Genomic DNA, 16,232 nt, shown 5'->3' with positions numbered 1-16,232 from the left:
TTTCCCCCAGTTTATGTACTGAGCATGACGTCCCATGGTATGGAATGTCCCTTTGGCCAGTTTGGCTGTGCCCCCTCCCAGCTTCTTGTGCACCTCCAGCCTTCTCAGTCGGTAGAGCATGGGAAGCTGAAAAGTCCTTGGCTAGTGTAAGCATTACCTAGCAACAACTAAAACATCAGTGTGCTATCAACTTTGTTCTCATCCTAAATCCAAAACACAGCACCGTTTTAAAGTAAATTAACTCTATCCCTGCCGAAACCAGGACAGGTACTGATGTGCCATAGATAATTATGAGGCTTTTAAGTTGAATTCTGGATGAGCAACATGTTTCATACGGGCAGACCTATCAAAGGCCTGATGCCCCGTGCAAAGGATACAACCAGAGAGAACTATGTAGAAAACCCAGACTTGCCTACTTCAAGTCTTTAATCAGGAATGAAAATTGTTACAAATACTAAGTCAAGCTTTCATTCATTGGAAACAAATTAATATACTGGTCTGGGCTGCAAGGCTTTTCAAGACAGAAAATTCTTATTAGAGAATTTAAATGTACCATAATCTTTAAGCTAATTGCTTTAATTTTAGGATCTGCTCCTGAAAGCAAATGCTAACCAGTTCAGGTGTGCAACCATGAAGCCTGAAAAGGGAGAGGTATGCTACAAAATACTTTATTACCTAAAAATCCCCCAGTATGAAGATGAAAAATGACTGGAGTATTTAAAGATATCTCAAAGTATTTGAAAATTTTTGTTTATTTGGGGTTAGGAATTATGTGCTATCATTTATAGCTGTACTGTCATTTCACGTGCATATACTAACATTTGCCTCTTTGGATGCATAATGCACAACCCCCTTTTCTTATACTTCTGGTGCTGCTTTATTATTCTCCTAATTTTGAGACAAGCAGCCGTCCTGTGATACTACTCCAACAAGTCTCCAAACCGGCAATATTTCTCTAAACCCACATATTATTTTTCCATTAACTTTTATGCCACAGAGCAGCCAAGCTGAGGGAATAACGGTCCCATTCATACAGAATTCTTGATTTGGTTGATTCCCAGTTCACAACTATGTCACCAAACTATGTATGTAATATATGCATTTCAGCATCACGTCTGCATATTCTATTCACTCTGTTCATCCCCATGATACCAGACACTTTTACATCAGTATCTATAGCTAACACCATAAAATTAAATTAATAACCATCAGTAGAATTCTACCACTATTTAATAATTTCATGAAGTGTGCTTTGACACCCTATTTTGTCTTCCCAATATCTATTTCAGTTAAGAGCTGAATATATTCATATATATATCAATAGGTAATATTTCATAGTCAAACAAAACATTACTGTTACTTTTTTAGCATTATTTTAGTCAATAAATTTTAGTCAATATTTGGACCTACCTTTGTATGGTCATTTGATATGAAATATTCCCACTAAGTTGGGTGTACGTAGCAAGTTTTTGTAGATATAACAATTCCAAAATATGACCCCTATGATCGTATTTGTTACTCTAGATGAATATTCAAGAGTGATTTTTGGTAAATACCTAATATTTTTTGCTGAGTACTTGAAAATCTGTCTCTGAAATGAAATAATGTATTTTTGGTTTGAACTGCAGAATACACATGACAGTATGAAGAGTAATCCAGCATTCCAGGCTCAAAAGATCCTAAGTAAGGTGAGTAACCTTCAAGGTACTGTTGTCAGATGCACTTGAAAACTTTGGAGTGAAAAACACACATGCAAATTCTGTGGTGATGCAAACTCTACTGGAATCCATGTTTTTACACCAAGTTCTGTGGCCAGGAGAATGGGATGGACTGGGTCTATGGCTCATAAATTTTGGCCTATGCACCATTAACAATCCGCAAAGAAATGGTCAGGGAGCAACAAGAGTGTGGCTACTCCAGGAGAGAAGAGAAACAAGGAGCCAAAGGTAATGAAAGCACAGGCAGTGCCCTCACCAACCAGGCCACAGTATTGGAACGTGACAAGGTTGGTGGTAGTGACAGGTTCCGCTGACAGCCAGTCATCCTTAGACAAAGGAAGGTAACAATTCAGGTCTGGGGTCCACCCTGGAAGTCCAGTCAGGAGACAAGGCTACAACAGCAACCCATGTCCATGACAGCAGCAGGCAGAACTGGAGAGACAACCAGGAGTAGAATTATGTCCAGCATAACGGGAAAGGACTGAAGCCCATATCTGAGCTCAAGTGGGGCTCCTGGACCAGTGAGCAGAGGGTGTGAGTGGTCCTAGGTGAGGCTGGTCAGGACAATTAAGACCTGTTGGCTCCCTGAGAGCCCTGACAGGTAAGTTGTGTGCAGCTGCACAATGTAACCATAATGCCTTAACAGTGTTTTCAATTCCAAAGGGAGAAGTTTTTACGTAAAAGGGTAAGGATTGAGAATAGTCCACAGGAAAAAAAAGAATTGTGAACCCATGGTTTAAGAACTCAGCACAGGAACAGAAGAATCTTGCCTCTATAAATCACTGTTTCAAAATGAGATCCTGAAGAATGCTGAACAATCATTCCAGCTGATGACTGTCTGATACACAATATACAATCAGTCTGGATGTTTGTCTTACTTCCTTTAGACACATACTGAGGTCATAAAATCCACTATACTGATTGCTTCTCTGCTAGGATTTCCAAGGGTCAGAGAACTGTAAATATGGAAAATGGGCTGTTCAGCCTTAACGGTATAACACATGAAAACTCACATTGCTATTTCTGCAATAACTGTACTACAGATAATCTTCAATCTTACATCGTTCAATCTGTCACCTTTCATTTGTTCCAAGTTCATATGCAGAATAATTTCATGTGGAAGCTGTGCTTGTATTGTGACCTCGAATACCTTGTGAGCAGGTCTACCTACTCTTTAAAACTATGTATTTAGGTGTAGCTCATACACACTTTGGAAAGGCTGATTCCCAGCTTGGGGAACTGGGCATCTGGCAACTATTTCTAAAGTGTATCCGGCATTTATCACATACTGAAGTTATCTTTAATAACAGTATCACCTATTCAGTCTGCTTGCTTACAATCCAGCAGCATTTAAATTACAGGAAAGTAGTAAGATCCCAGTTCCTTCTGCACTCAAAAGAGGGGGGAAAAAAACAAAACAGGAAACATTTACATAGTTAACCCAAACATGCATGGCCTGTCATTATGTGGGCTTAGTTCAAGACTACATGTTCCACTTCCTTTTCTGATAATTTAAAATACTGAAATCTTAGGACTAATGTGAGTCAAACCATCTGCCTAAATTGCATAAAGAAAAATATGGATCTGGCATCTTACGGCATTGATCAGGGCCACTTTAACACCTGCTAGTATCTCTTCTAGGAGGACAATCAGTTTTATCTCATCTAAACACATTTGCCTTAGAGGCTGGTTAGGTGATATTCAAGATGCTGCTATAACTTTCAAGCTGAGATAGGCATATTGTTATTGACTTTTAAAATACTTTCTATTCCTGTTGCCTTCCTGCCTGTGCAACTCTGTGAGTAGACAAATCCTAAGAGGAAGGTTTATTCAAGATTTATAAATAAGATTATAATCTGTCCTCAAATTAATGAAATTATATAATGTTTTAACCAACTAGTATTTTCTTTTCCTCTTTTTAGAACACCCACAGTGTATTAAATACATTTTCTTCATTTCAGACACATTTATTATGTGCAGCAGCAATTATTTCTCATTGCTGTTACAAAATATCTATTCATCCCTTTCACTGGAAGAATGAGACAGTACAAATGCATCATCACTCTGTCTCAATCTGCCTCTTGCTCATATCAGGCCTTGCTCTTTACATATTTATTGGTTTTGGTGAGCTATTTGTGTGTTCATTAGGTGGAAATAGTGAATACAATTTTTTTTCCACAAGAATTACAATGTTATGCGATTTTCCTGATTATTTCCATTTTCTCATCTTGAAAAAGGGGAATATATCTCACGACAGAGAGAGAACGAGTAAAATTTAAAAATTCCTTGATAGCACATGACATAGAAGAATCTATTTAGTTTTTTTACTTATACCTGTCTGCATATATCTTGGGAGTCCTAGTTATTTTGACTATATGGGCTGTCATATTTCTGTTTCATTGTCATACAGTCATATTTCTGTTTAATAAACTGGGAAACTGAAGTTAAAGGTATTTCCGTAATCATTCTTAGTTTAGTTCTCTATCCAAGTTATAGTTAGTAAATACAGAACATGAAATCTGTATACACCGGTAATTACCAAAAATATGAAAATTTCTACGTGTGTGTGCTGGTTTTGGCTGGGATAGAGTTAATTTTCTTCACAGTAGCTGGTATGGGGCTGTGTTTTGGATTTGTGCTGGAAACAGTGTTGATAACACAGGGATGTTTTCGTTACTGCTGAGCAGTGCTGACACAGAGTCAAGGCCTTTTCTGCTTCTCACCCCACCCCACCAGCGAGCAGGCTGGGGGTGCACAAGAAGCTGGGAGGGGACACAGCCGGGACAGCTGACCCCAACTGACCAAAGGGATATCCCACACCATACGACGTCATGCTCAGCATATAAAGCTGGGGGAAGAAGAAGGAAGGGGAGGACGTTTGGAGTGATGGCGTTTGTCTTCCCAAGTCACTGTTATGTGTGATGGAGCCCTGCTTTCCTGGAGATGGCTGAACACCTGCCTGCCCATGGGAAGGAGTGAATGAATTCCTTGTTCTGCTTTGCTTGTGTGCGCGGCTTTTGCTTTACCTGTTAAACTGTCTTTATCTCAACCCACGAGTTTTCTCACTTTTGCTCTCCCGATTCTCTCCCCCATCCCACTGGCGGGGGGGAGTGAGCGAGCGGCTGTGTGGGGCTTAGTTGCCGGCTGGGGTTAAACCACGACAATGGGTCAGAGAAAATGTCTACTCTAAGCCAGTATAGCATATAAAATACAGGCTGGAGAGGGAATGTTCGTATAATGCAGAAGACTGAGAAGGGTTGAGAAGTAGACGAAAAGGAAGGAAGGACATCATTAGGCATTAAGAAGAGTAAGTATAGTGAGTCAAACAAAAGAAATAAAATACATTGTTTTGGGTTCTTTTCCTAAATTCTTGAAGTTTTCATCATTTTGTCAAGAAACAGGTAATTAATTTTGTCCATTAAAATGTGTGAATTTCTAGGTGATAGCATGTGTTTGTTATCCTCAACCTACCTAATTAATATAAATTATAAAACATCCTTTTTCCAGTTAGCTTATGCATTTCAGGAGACTGCAGTACATATTTTGCATACAATATTTGCAGTATATAGCTTGAGTGATTCTGTGCATCTGTTTCTCAGCCACTCATTAAGCTGTTAATTTGGAATTTAAATACATGTTTGGATTCTGAACACAGAACTTGTCTGGATTTAGGTCAAATGTGTCATGACTGAGCTTTGTTTTCTGCAGGAATGATCCCCGTTCTTATCCTACCAGCACTGCTTTGCCTCGGTTCAGATCAGGTCTATTACACGTGCCTGCAAAGGTGATACATTTTTTCTGAATAGCCTACTTGTGCAGGGAACATTTTTAACTGGCAGAGAGGTTGTTCCCTTCCTCCCTCAGTATTTAGAAGTTGTCTGGGAGTTAGTCCTAAGGCAATACTTTGAAGAACGGCAAAGCAGCCACAGGATCTAGTCCAAGTTACACCATGAGGACTGAAAGTCACAGAGAACTGTACTTCACTTCTACCATCTAGAAAACGGATATGGCAACTGGTGATGCCAGTTGTCTTAGAAATATTTTGAAGTTAAAATAGTGATTATTTGTAAAACACTTTTGAGACCTTCCTATGAAAGGTACTGCTTATGTTTTACTTTAATGGTTTTGGCTAACTTACTGTCTTTCAGCGAAGCAGTTTATTTTCTTTGTCCAAAGCAGATGGAATCCCTGCACACTATGTATATGAGCACTGAAAAAAAAATGAAAGGAAGTGAACACATTCTATGGGATTTGACATGGTCCAAGAGTGATTACAAATTTATAATCCACTTGGGGGACTTTGCTGATTTCTTAAGCAGCTTGAGTGGTTTATGAACAGCATGCAATTTCATTGTGAATGTCAGATTAATGCTAGATGAATGCTTTAAGCAAAATTTATGCTGTCTTAGGTCGATTTATTTAACCCATTGAAATGTTTTTATACTCTGTTTTATGGTTTACATTACTAACTATAGTATATACATTCCCTTTCCTGACAGACTGACAATATACCTATTAAATTAAATGCTGCAGCTATTTTAAGAGAGGGTGCCCTCTATCAGCGGAAAATGGAACAGGAGCTCAAGAGGTATAATCACGCTTCTTTCTCATTACTTTTCACATCCCTGGTTATAGAATAATTAATCACATTCAAAATAATTAAGTAAATTCCAGGTAAACTAAAATAATGGATCTGTTGTAAGGATTAGGAAGCTATTCTATAAACACGGTTGACAAATAAAGAGAAAAGTGGACTGAAATGAAAGTCTACATGAAAGTCATTGCTTTACTGTAGATGCTATACAGCGTGACTGTGTTCTGATTTAACACTCCAGCTAGTGTCCACTTGCAAAGTCCAATAAGGATAACTTGTTATATTTATTCCAATTCTCCAGAATAAATAATGACCCAAATACACATCTATTTCTGTGTCCATTATAAAAGATGCATATATATTAAGCCAAATCATTTCATATACCTCCATTTTCTTCAATGGTTTGTGGTCAACTACATGCCAAATTTGATACTTGAACATGTTTGTATGTATATAAAAATGCCTCTCCCTTTCTATCACAGTAAGATATGGAGGACTAAGAGTGTGCTGCTCCACGAGGCAAGATGAGCCAGGAGCTGAGGGTGACAGCAAGGCATGTAGGGACAATGTCCTCACTGACAGAAGTTCAGTTCCATAGTACTCTGGCAAGGCAGTGGAGCGGATCCAGTGACAGACAGCAGGGTCGGCCAACGGTCCAGTGATTGCTAGATGAGTCCGTAGTGACGAGTCAGGGCCGAGGTCATCCAGGAAGCCAAGTCAACAAGGCAGGGTCAACAAGGCACTAGGTTGGGTGCAGACATACCTACAGTGTAGCTTAGGCAAGGGCAAAGGCTGTTAACATCAGCTTAAACGTGGCTCCCAGGAAGAAACTCTACACACACAACAGGACTTTTCATAGCTCTTCCTCACGCAGCTCTTTTCACTGCAGTCTGATCCAACGTTACACGGTTGCACTGCAACAGAGCTGTCTTTGAACGCAAGCAACTAAATCCTAGTGGGGGTGGGGAAAAAGAGGTTGCAGGTTCTTTTGGTGCACTTAGGGCTCTAAGGAATCCTGATATAAGGAGACCTCTGACATAAGGAATGCTGATTCAGCAGCATAGGTTTTCAGCTGACATTAACTAGGGAGAGGGTGACTCCTGAATGGCCACTGCAGGCTGTATTCTATAACTAGAATTACAGAACATTTTCACTAATAATTTTAACAAAGATAAAACCTATATCATGTCATCTTGATTTAGTATTATTTCTAATCCACCTGACTTAGCAGGCTAAGGACTAGATATTGCTGGCATTTTAAGTCCTGGAATGACTGCCTAAGGTTGGATTTGGTCTTTGGACCTCGCAAATTTTGGTATATGGATCAGGATTTTAGCAGTAAGATATTATGCATCACTCAGGTTCTGTTATCAGCTATGTATGTATATTGAGGTTCTTTTATATTACATACGATACTGTTCACTCTGTCCGGCAGAATTTTGTTCCACTCAGCAAAGAAATAGATATTCCCTGTAACTTAACACTATTTCATATTAATGAGTTTTAATCTTCAGCTGCATTTAACACACAACAGATACATACATATATATGCATTGGGGAGCAGCGGTAAGGCGCAATTCACTGCATTTTTGTGTCTCTGCCCTAATTCTTGGCTCATTCAATCCTCTGCTGCAGGACTTTGATGGGCCTGCCCCAGGGCTTTGCTATGCTTTTTTTCTCTCTCAGCCAAGCACAAAAAATAAGATTGTGGTTTTGCTTAATACCTGAATACTTCTTTGCCTCATTGCAGCAATATTATTTAAATGACAAAATACAAAACAGAAATAGGATTAAGCAGAAAAGTTCTTAGTTCTCTGTGTTAAAGTGGCCAAGAACATTGCCAAAGAAAAAAGTTATTTGTTCTTTCTACCTCTAAGCAAAGTAATCCTCTGAGAAAAAGTACACACCTTCAGCCTGATTCTCCTTGCTCCTTCTGAGCATCCATATGTAGCTAAAGTTTGCCCTCTCTTGGGGTTTTGTTTTACTGAAAACTTTCAGGTCCATGCCCTCATGCACTTTCTTCCAGCCTGGCTTTCCCAGGCTTTCCACATAGAAGGAACACTTCTTAGACTGGAATTAGAATATATCTGTCAAATGCCTTTGTGATGACTGCCTTTTTTCTCTGCGGAGACCAAACACCTTATATCACAACAAACTACTAGAAATGTTTTATGAACCAAGGCAGGGCTGCAGAGCCAGATTCCTAGAATCGTATACTCTTTCTTCTCTCTTGCAGAATTGAAAATTTGCTACGAGGGGCTGGAGACCCATCTGAATTCTTGGAATGGCAAAAACAGATGCGTGGAAAAGATTTGGAAGAGCAGCTGGCTGAAATAGAGTATAGGAGGCTTCAAGGGAAACTGAGTCACGAAGAGGCAGTTCTAGCCCATCAGAATGTAATTCAAGAAAATAAGAAGAAAGCTGATCTAATGAGAGAAGAGGTAATACATACAGTGTTGCTCAAATTTTGCTTACATGCAATCAGTGCAAAACATAGCACAGATGATACCTACTATAAGAAGGTGTAAAAGTTCTATACAGTGTCTTTACTCACTGAAGTCTGCAAACAATGGAAAAATAGTGCTATAACTTCCGGACACAGGATGCTTATACATTAAAGTACTTTTTACAAGTGTTTGATTTGGCTGATAACACTTACGAAGTAAATTGAATAAAACAAGGTTAAGGCATTCTCCTCTATATTCATGTCATTGTGGATATCCTTTTTGAACAGATACTGAGATACTAAGCACCATTTGCAATGAAATCACCAATATCTGACTAATTTCATGATCTTGTTAAAATGAGAGCCACAAATATGGAAGAATTTGTTTTCTTAAACTGATATAATTCAATTTACTTCATATTATATGACATGCCGAGATGTCTCTTAGGGGAAAATTCAGGCAGAGAACCCTCTTTGGATCTATATCTATGGAAAACTGAATATTTATGCCAAGAAGTATTTTCAGACAGTTTCCAATCTGGCAAATCAGTTTCCCAAAAACATTGCTAGATCTTTTCATTTTTTCCCAAACTCACATTACATTTTTCCAGTGCTTTTCCTACAAACTAAACAAGTGATCAAGAAATAACTAATACTATAGATTTTAAATTTTTCATAGTCACTATCACAGGCTTTTCTTTTCTATTAGCCCAGTTTGCTGCTATGCCCTGTAGGCCAGCCAGTACTTTTCTCTTGGCCACCTCTCACAAATGTCTCTGCAGTGTCTCAACAACTTAAGATGCAACCACAAATGTACAAGATTTTCATAAAGGCCACGCTGCAAAAGGGACACTTGCTTAATGAGTTCCTTCTCTGTCCTTTAAAAAAATCTTTCAACCTTTTTTGGCATTGAGTCTTCATGTCTGCTTAGACAGGCTGTAGCAAGAACTTAAAGTGAACCCTACTATGTACAACTGAGCATAGTGTACTCACTCACACTCGTTCCAAAATTATTGTAATTATTATATTCACCTCAATTTCAGAGCATAAGTGTTTTATTTGTTAACAGAAACGTCCCAATATGTATAGATTTGGGGATGTGCAAATCAGACTTGCTCTAACCTGAGCAATTCCAGGCAGCTCCCTTTGCTTGCCAACAGATGCCAGCAGGGCACTTCATCCGTATGGCGATCTGCAGAAGTACTGAGCACCAATTCTCCATTCACCAACAGCTGTCAGGCTGACCCCCTCCTTCTTTTAAAACTCTAGTCTTCTATCTAAAACAGAAAGTACAGTAAGGAATCTAGCCTGGGAAAATCCAGTTTCCTGCTTCCTGTTCATTTCCTCTGACAAAGAAAGGAACATGATAGCCAAAAGTGGACTTTCTGTATGTTACAGAGCTATGACTTAGGCCCAAGAAGATCCTGCAGGCACACAACCAGCTCTGTATTAGATTGGCACTCTTCTTGGTATCTCACAACCAGATCCAGAGATGGCTTTTTTGTCTGCTTTCAGAAACCTGTGGGAGGGAATCCTGGAAAATGGCAGTGCAAATGTTATGGAGGGCTGTTGTGGATAAATAAAACATAGAGGGGAGCTTAAATCTGGGTCTCTTATGTTGTCCCCAGCCAATGTCCTTTGCTACTTTTGTGGATGATGTAATACTTTGAATCCATTTGTCCTTGCACTATTTCAATGATATGAGCCACTCAGATGACCAGTTATGAGGAATTATATTCACCTGTTTGTTTGGGATTTAGAAAGCAGAGCTGATGCACCGGTATGCAGAGAAACGTCTACAGGAACAGAAAGAAATGAGAGACCTGGTGGAGCAGGTCGTGGAAGGACACAAGAATGCAAAGCAAGCAAAAATAAAGCTCCAGAAATACAAACAGCGGATAGGTATTTATATATTGCCAGAAAAATGAGAGATGATGCCAAGTGTCCCCAAATTACTTTATCTTTATTTTAGTGGGCCAATTACAATTTTTACAGAAAGGAAAGGGAAGTTGAGGGAAAGATCCAGGCTATACATTCCCATGAATGCATGAATATGAATTCCAGGAATAAGTTGGTAATGGATAGATCAGAAATGCTAAGCTACTGGTCATGGAATTACTTTTTGTTTAGAAGGGAGAAATACAGCACTAATGTTCTGCAACGTTTCCCTTCCATCTAAAAGTAGCATATGTGAATGACTGTACTTTTTGTCAAATCAAGTTATGAAGCTCAGATTCTTGTGATTCATATCATTAAGAGAGGATTTGCCTAGCAACCACTGTGAAAGAATCATGGCTCAAGATTATTGTCTTCTCCACAGAAGACAGTCCAGAGAAGAAAACTGTAGCTAAGGAAAGAAAAGCAATCTCCTAGAAGGACAGTATCACAAGGGAGAAGGATGTAACACCTCCAAGACAGACCAGTCATTAGGATGAAGGGAAATAATTTTACCGATCCTCCATTGTTCTTAAAGAAAATTCTTCAGTTAATGCATTAGCTAATGAAGTCCAGGGAGAAGGCTGTTCTGACTGGCATGGCTGTACATATTCCGACGCAACGCCATGTTAACATCTACTGTACGAACAGGCTACCTCTAGTTGTGCATATTTTGGTGAGCAGACTTTTCTCTGCTTGTGTATCTCCATACTTGTATCAGTAAGGGTGATAAAGGCAGAGAGTGTTAGCCACTCTGAAATGGCTAGCAAAGCCTACCAGCCTTTGCAATTCAATGATTTCTATCATATATATAGCTTGAAAAACTATGAATATTTGCTATTGTATAATATCCTTTTACTAAATAATGAAACAGTATGCACAGAAATTACAAAGCAGCAATTCAAAGTGTCTATGTATATATACAGTATGTTTATGTGTTGAATAGAATGATAGATAGCGGAGGTGGGAAGTACTCATTTGTTTCTCTAATCATTCCTCCCACCAATGCCAGACTGTTCCCTCAAGTACCTTTAGATCAGTATTATTATCGTTATTCACAAATGCATATGAATTTTCCTCCAGATGGACTACTTGTTAAAATATGCAACCAGCTAACAGAGATTAGTTCTTTTCTTTCAGTTCAGGAAGTTTGTGAAGAAAATCGAGAACTTCTTCGGCAAGCTTTAGAAGAAGAGGAGGAAAAGCTTAGGAAAAGATACGAACTAATTCAACAAATACGAGCTATTGAGTCTTTACCAAGCATCAGACACAAGTTTGTTGATTTAACTGAGGTAAGCTCAAAAGGAAAAACCACTGGTTTTACATAAATGTATATTGTATATGTTTCACACATTCAGAGGAGTTGTGTACTGCTTGCAGATATATCGCAGTCTAGATGCACAGCATTAAGTACAAAATGACCCCATGACACAAAGGTTAGATCTGAACTGGAAATTTTGCAGTTTATAAAATGAAAATTTTATCAGGAAGAATATTCTGATGGTAAGTGAAATCTTAGTCCCCTTGAACTTTGTTTGAATTTGCCAATAGGATCTGGGTTTCCCGATATCTTTCAAAAAGAGACTGACAAGTGATTACAACATGTTCTATCCATCTTCACAAATTCACAGATTTGTCAGTCCTGGGTAAGGACTAAAGGAACACAAACTTTGGACTGAGGTACAGTTGTTCATATCACAGTGGTGATTGCCATGGTAATTAGCAAAATTAATTTCCCGTGCTTTCAAAACTGTCAACATTCAGGTATATGAAAGAGATTGTCAAGAGAACCCAAAACCTGCTGAGCAGTTATGCATGTACTGTGCAAATGACTTGTGTGTGTGTGGTTAGTCCCAGACTTCTTGGACTTACTATTGATGCACAAGAATTGATATGCCTAAGACTGGGCTTTGCAATGCCCACTTTTGCAGAATTTCCAGACTTAGGCAGCATCTGGAAATCCGTTATCTTACCACTAAATCAGAAGCAGAGTAGCTGAAAATACTCTTCCATTTTTCTTATACACACTGAAAGAAGAACAACATAGAATAATATAAAATGACACTAGCAATTTTAAATATAATCCTTTTGGTTTTTTCTTTCTTTTCTTTCATGAGTATTCAAATGAAGATCACAAATTAAAAACCATCCCTGGCTAGTCTGCAGAAACCATCCAGAAGTAACAGGTCTTCCTTCCATGGGGCTGTTGGAACAGTCAATATGATGCTTTGGTTTTATTTCCTGCTCCTCTGAATAGAACTGAGCCATTCATTGATTCCAAAGCTACCTACTATCTTTGCAGCCACCAGATAAATCCCCCATCTCATTTATCAGATTTTAGAATACATTTAATGTTAAAGTGTGAAATAAGTGAACAGGAATAAAATCAGCTCCCCTTTACTCTCTGGTTGCCTTTATGGCTGTTGCCATCACTTCTCCACTTCTTTTCCAGCCAAAGAAGGCAATGCTCTTTTTTCAAACCCAGACTCACTCCACCCATTTGTGGAGAAGTATTACTGAACCACAATGGAAAAAGCAGGGAAAAAAGTGAAGAGAACACAGAATTATTGTACACCACCGATACTATAAACTGTCTGCATGGAAATGCCAAGAGGTACTCCAGTCTGTAGGTCTTTCACTGCTTCAGATAGAGTTGCACATGGTGTCAACCCTAAACAGAGCCCTTAGCATGGTCTCACTGCACATTTGTTACCCAGATGATTCGGTCACAAGATGTAGGCTGCAAAGACACAACAGTATAATGTAGTCGGATGTGGAAATGTCATGACTTTTTCAATCACAGCAACTTCTGTTAAAATGGTGGAGGCTCTCATTCAGGAAAATGAAGGTGACTGGAATGTCAGTATTTTCTTATTTTGTACCTAGTTAATTTCATTGCCACTTACAGTGGCTGTTGACCCCTCACGTAGAGCTTCCACTGAAATACTGTTTGTTTCCAAGTACAGGATATGGCTTTAAATACATTTTCCCATCTAGCTCATCTCAAAAGACAAAGCAGAAAAACACAGCAGGTTTCAAGTCACATATGAAAAATTCATTCAAAATTCAAGCCTATGCTATGTGTAAGGTTACTAAAGTGTAAGGTTGCTGAAAATGGAGTGGCCATACAGGTCATATTGCAAGTACAAGAGAATGGACCTGAATGATATGGGTGGACTGTTAGATGGATAAGGAATTGGCTGGATGGCCGCATCCAAAGACTTACAGTCAATGGCTCAATGTCCAAGTGGAAACCAGTAATGAGTGGTATCCCTCAAGGGTCTGTACTGGGACCAATACTATTTAATATCTTCCCTAATGACATAATGGGATTAAGGGCACTCTCAGCAAGTTTGCGGATGACACCAAGCTGGGTGGTGCAGTTGATACACTTGAGGAAAGGGACCTTGACAGGCTTGAGGAGTGTGCCCATGTGAACCTCCTGAGGTTCAACAAGGCCAAGTGCAAGGTCCTGCACCTGGGTCGGGGCAATCCCCAGTATCAATACAGGCTGGGAGATGAAGGGATTGAGAGCAGCCTGGCAGAGAAGGACCTGGGGATACCGGTAGATGAAAAATTCTACATGAGCTGGCAATGCGCGCTTGCAGCCCTGAAAGCCAATCATATTCTGGGCTGCACACTTCTTTTTAAGCAAGACCAGCAGGTTGAGGGGGGTGATACTCCCCCTCTACTCTGCTCTTGTGAGACCCCACCTAGAGTATTGCGTCCAGTTCTGGGGTCTCCAGCATAAGACACAGACCTGTTGGAGCAGGTCCAGAGGAGGGCCACAAAAATTATTAGAGGGCTGGAATACCTCTCCTACAAAGAAAGGCTGAGAGAGTTGGGATTGTTCAGCCTGGAGAAGGCTTCAGGGAGACCTTACTGCGGCCTTTCAGTATATCCTCTACTCTGCTCTTGTGAGACCCCACCTAGAGTATTGCGTCCAGTTCTGGGGTCTCCAGCATAAGACACAGACCTGTTGGAGCAGGTCCAGAGGAGGGCCACAAAAATGATTAGAGGGCTGGAATACCTCTCCTACAAAGAAAGGCTGAGAGAGTTGGGATTGTTCAGCCTGGAGAAGGCTTCAGGGAGACCTTACTGCGGCCTTTCAGTATATAAAGGGGCTTATAAGAAAGATGGAGAAAGATGTTTTACCAAGGCCTGTAGTGATAGGACAAGGGGCAATGGTTTGAAACTGAAAGAGGGTAGCTTTAGATTGGACATAAGGAAGAAATTTTTTACAATGAGGGTGATGAGCCACTGGAATAGATTGCTCACAGAAGTTGTGGATGCCCCTCCCTGCAAGTGTTCAAGGTCAGGCTGGACGGGGCTCTGAGCAACCTGTTCTAGTGAAAGATGTCCCTGCCCACGGTAGGGGGGTTGGACTAGATGACCTTTAAAGGTCCCTTCCAACCCAAATCATTCTACGTTTCTATATCTCAACTTCACAGTTCCCTTATACTCACTATTACAATAGCACTCTGAGTGAATTAGCACACTTTTGGTGATAGTTCACCCTGTTTTTCTTTCTACAAAAGGCTTTTTCAGACTTAGTGAAATTAAGTATGTGTCCATAAAATTCTCATTCATTGTTGTAATTTTTAAAGTACCCAGTTCTTCCCTTGATGGCACTTCAGTTGCTTGAACACCAGCATTATCTACTGCACAAGTATAGGACTTTTCATATTTTAGGAGCCACTTCACTGTCCTCGCTGAGTATTTTTGAAAGGCAGACACTCAAAATACTCAGCCTCTACCATTCTGTGCTTCCTTTCACTTCCTGTGAATACAACTTGATGGTCGTTTACTAGTTTAAATTAGAGGCAAGATATTATAGCACTTGCTATTTGCAAATTCACTCTAAATTGAAATCTGAGAAGGACATAAATGATCATTTACTGTTTCAGTAACCTATGGTAGTACATATTTTTCAAAGATATGCAAAAATGAAGACTGCTTAATATTGAACTCTTTTATCAATCTTCTACTGATGCTACTGGTGACCTTTGTTTAGGTCATGTTTGGTACACATGAGGAGCATGGAAGCAGAAACCATTGAGCCAAAACTGAAGAGTCAGACTTTAGGTGAAAAAACAGTCACGATCTCTTCTTACTGACTCAACTTTTGAAGCTTTAGAAAGAGAAGCTATGGGGACCAAAACTGCAGGACAGACTCTTGGAAATCTTGGAGGAGTCCCAAGGGATGGCCACCCAAGACACGTTCTCCTTCACTGACAAGCTTATATCATTAGATTCTCCAGACTAACTCAATAATAATCCCTCTTGAGCACCGATGTTAGAATCATAGAATCACAGAATAGTTTGGGTCATCTTCATCTTTGGGACATCTTCAACTAGATCAGGTTGCTCAGAGCCCCGTCCAACCTGACCTGGAATGTTTCCAGGGAGGGGGCATCCACCACCTCTCTGGGCAACCTGTGCCAGTGCTTCACCACCCTCAGCGTCAAACATTTCTTCCTTATATCTAGTCTGAATCTACTCTCTTTTAGTTTAAAACCATTCCCCCTTGTCCTATCAC

At 39.7% G+C, this 16,232-nt stretch overlaps 1 protein-coding gene across 1 annotated transcript in view; it reads left to right on the top strand.

The window, feature by feature from the left end:
* CFAP99 (cilia and flagella associated protein 99) overlaps positions 1-16,232 on the top strand; it is a 62,669-nt gene that overhangs the window by 33,799 nt on the left and 12,638 nt on the right. The window contains exons 7-12 of the mRNA XM_019473681.1: positions 586-651; positions 1,629-1,688; positions 6,218-6,306; positions 8,549-8,753; positions 10,519-10,660; positions 11,834-11,985. Of these exons, the coding sequence (XP_019329226.1) occupies positions 586-651; positions 1,629-1,688; positions 6,218-6,306; positions 8,549-8,753; positions 10,519-10,660; positions 11,834-11,985 (714 nt within the window). The remainder of the gene's footprint in view (positions 1-585; positions 652-1,628; positions 1,689-6,217; positions 6,307-8,548; positions 8,754-10,518; positions 10,661-11,833; positions 11,986-16,232) is intronic.

The sequence above is a fragment of the Aptenodytes forsteri genome, unplaced genomic scaffold (assembly GCF_000699145.1).
Source record: "Aptenodytes forsteri isolate BGI_AS27 unplaced genomic scaffold, ASM69914v1 Scaffold88, whole genome shotgun sequence".
Classification (NCBI taxonomy): domain Eukaryota; kingdom Metazoa; phylum Chordata; class Aves; order Sphenisciformes; family Spheniscidae; genus Aptenodytes; species Aptenodytes forsteri.
This window is presented reverse-complemented; position numbering and strand designations above follow the sequence as displayed.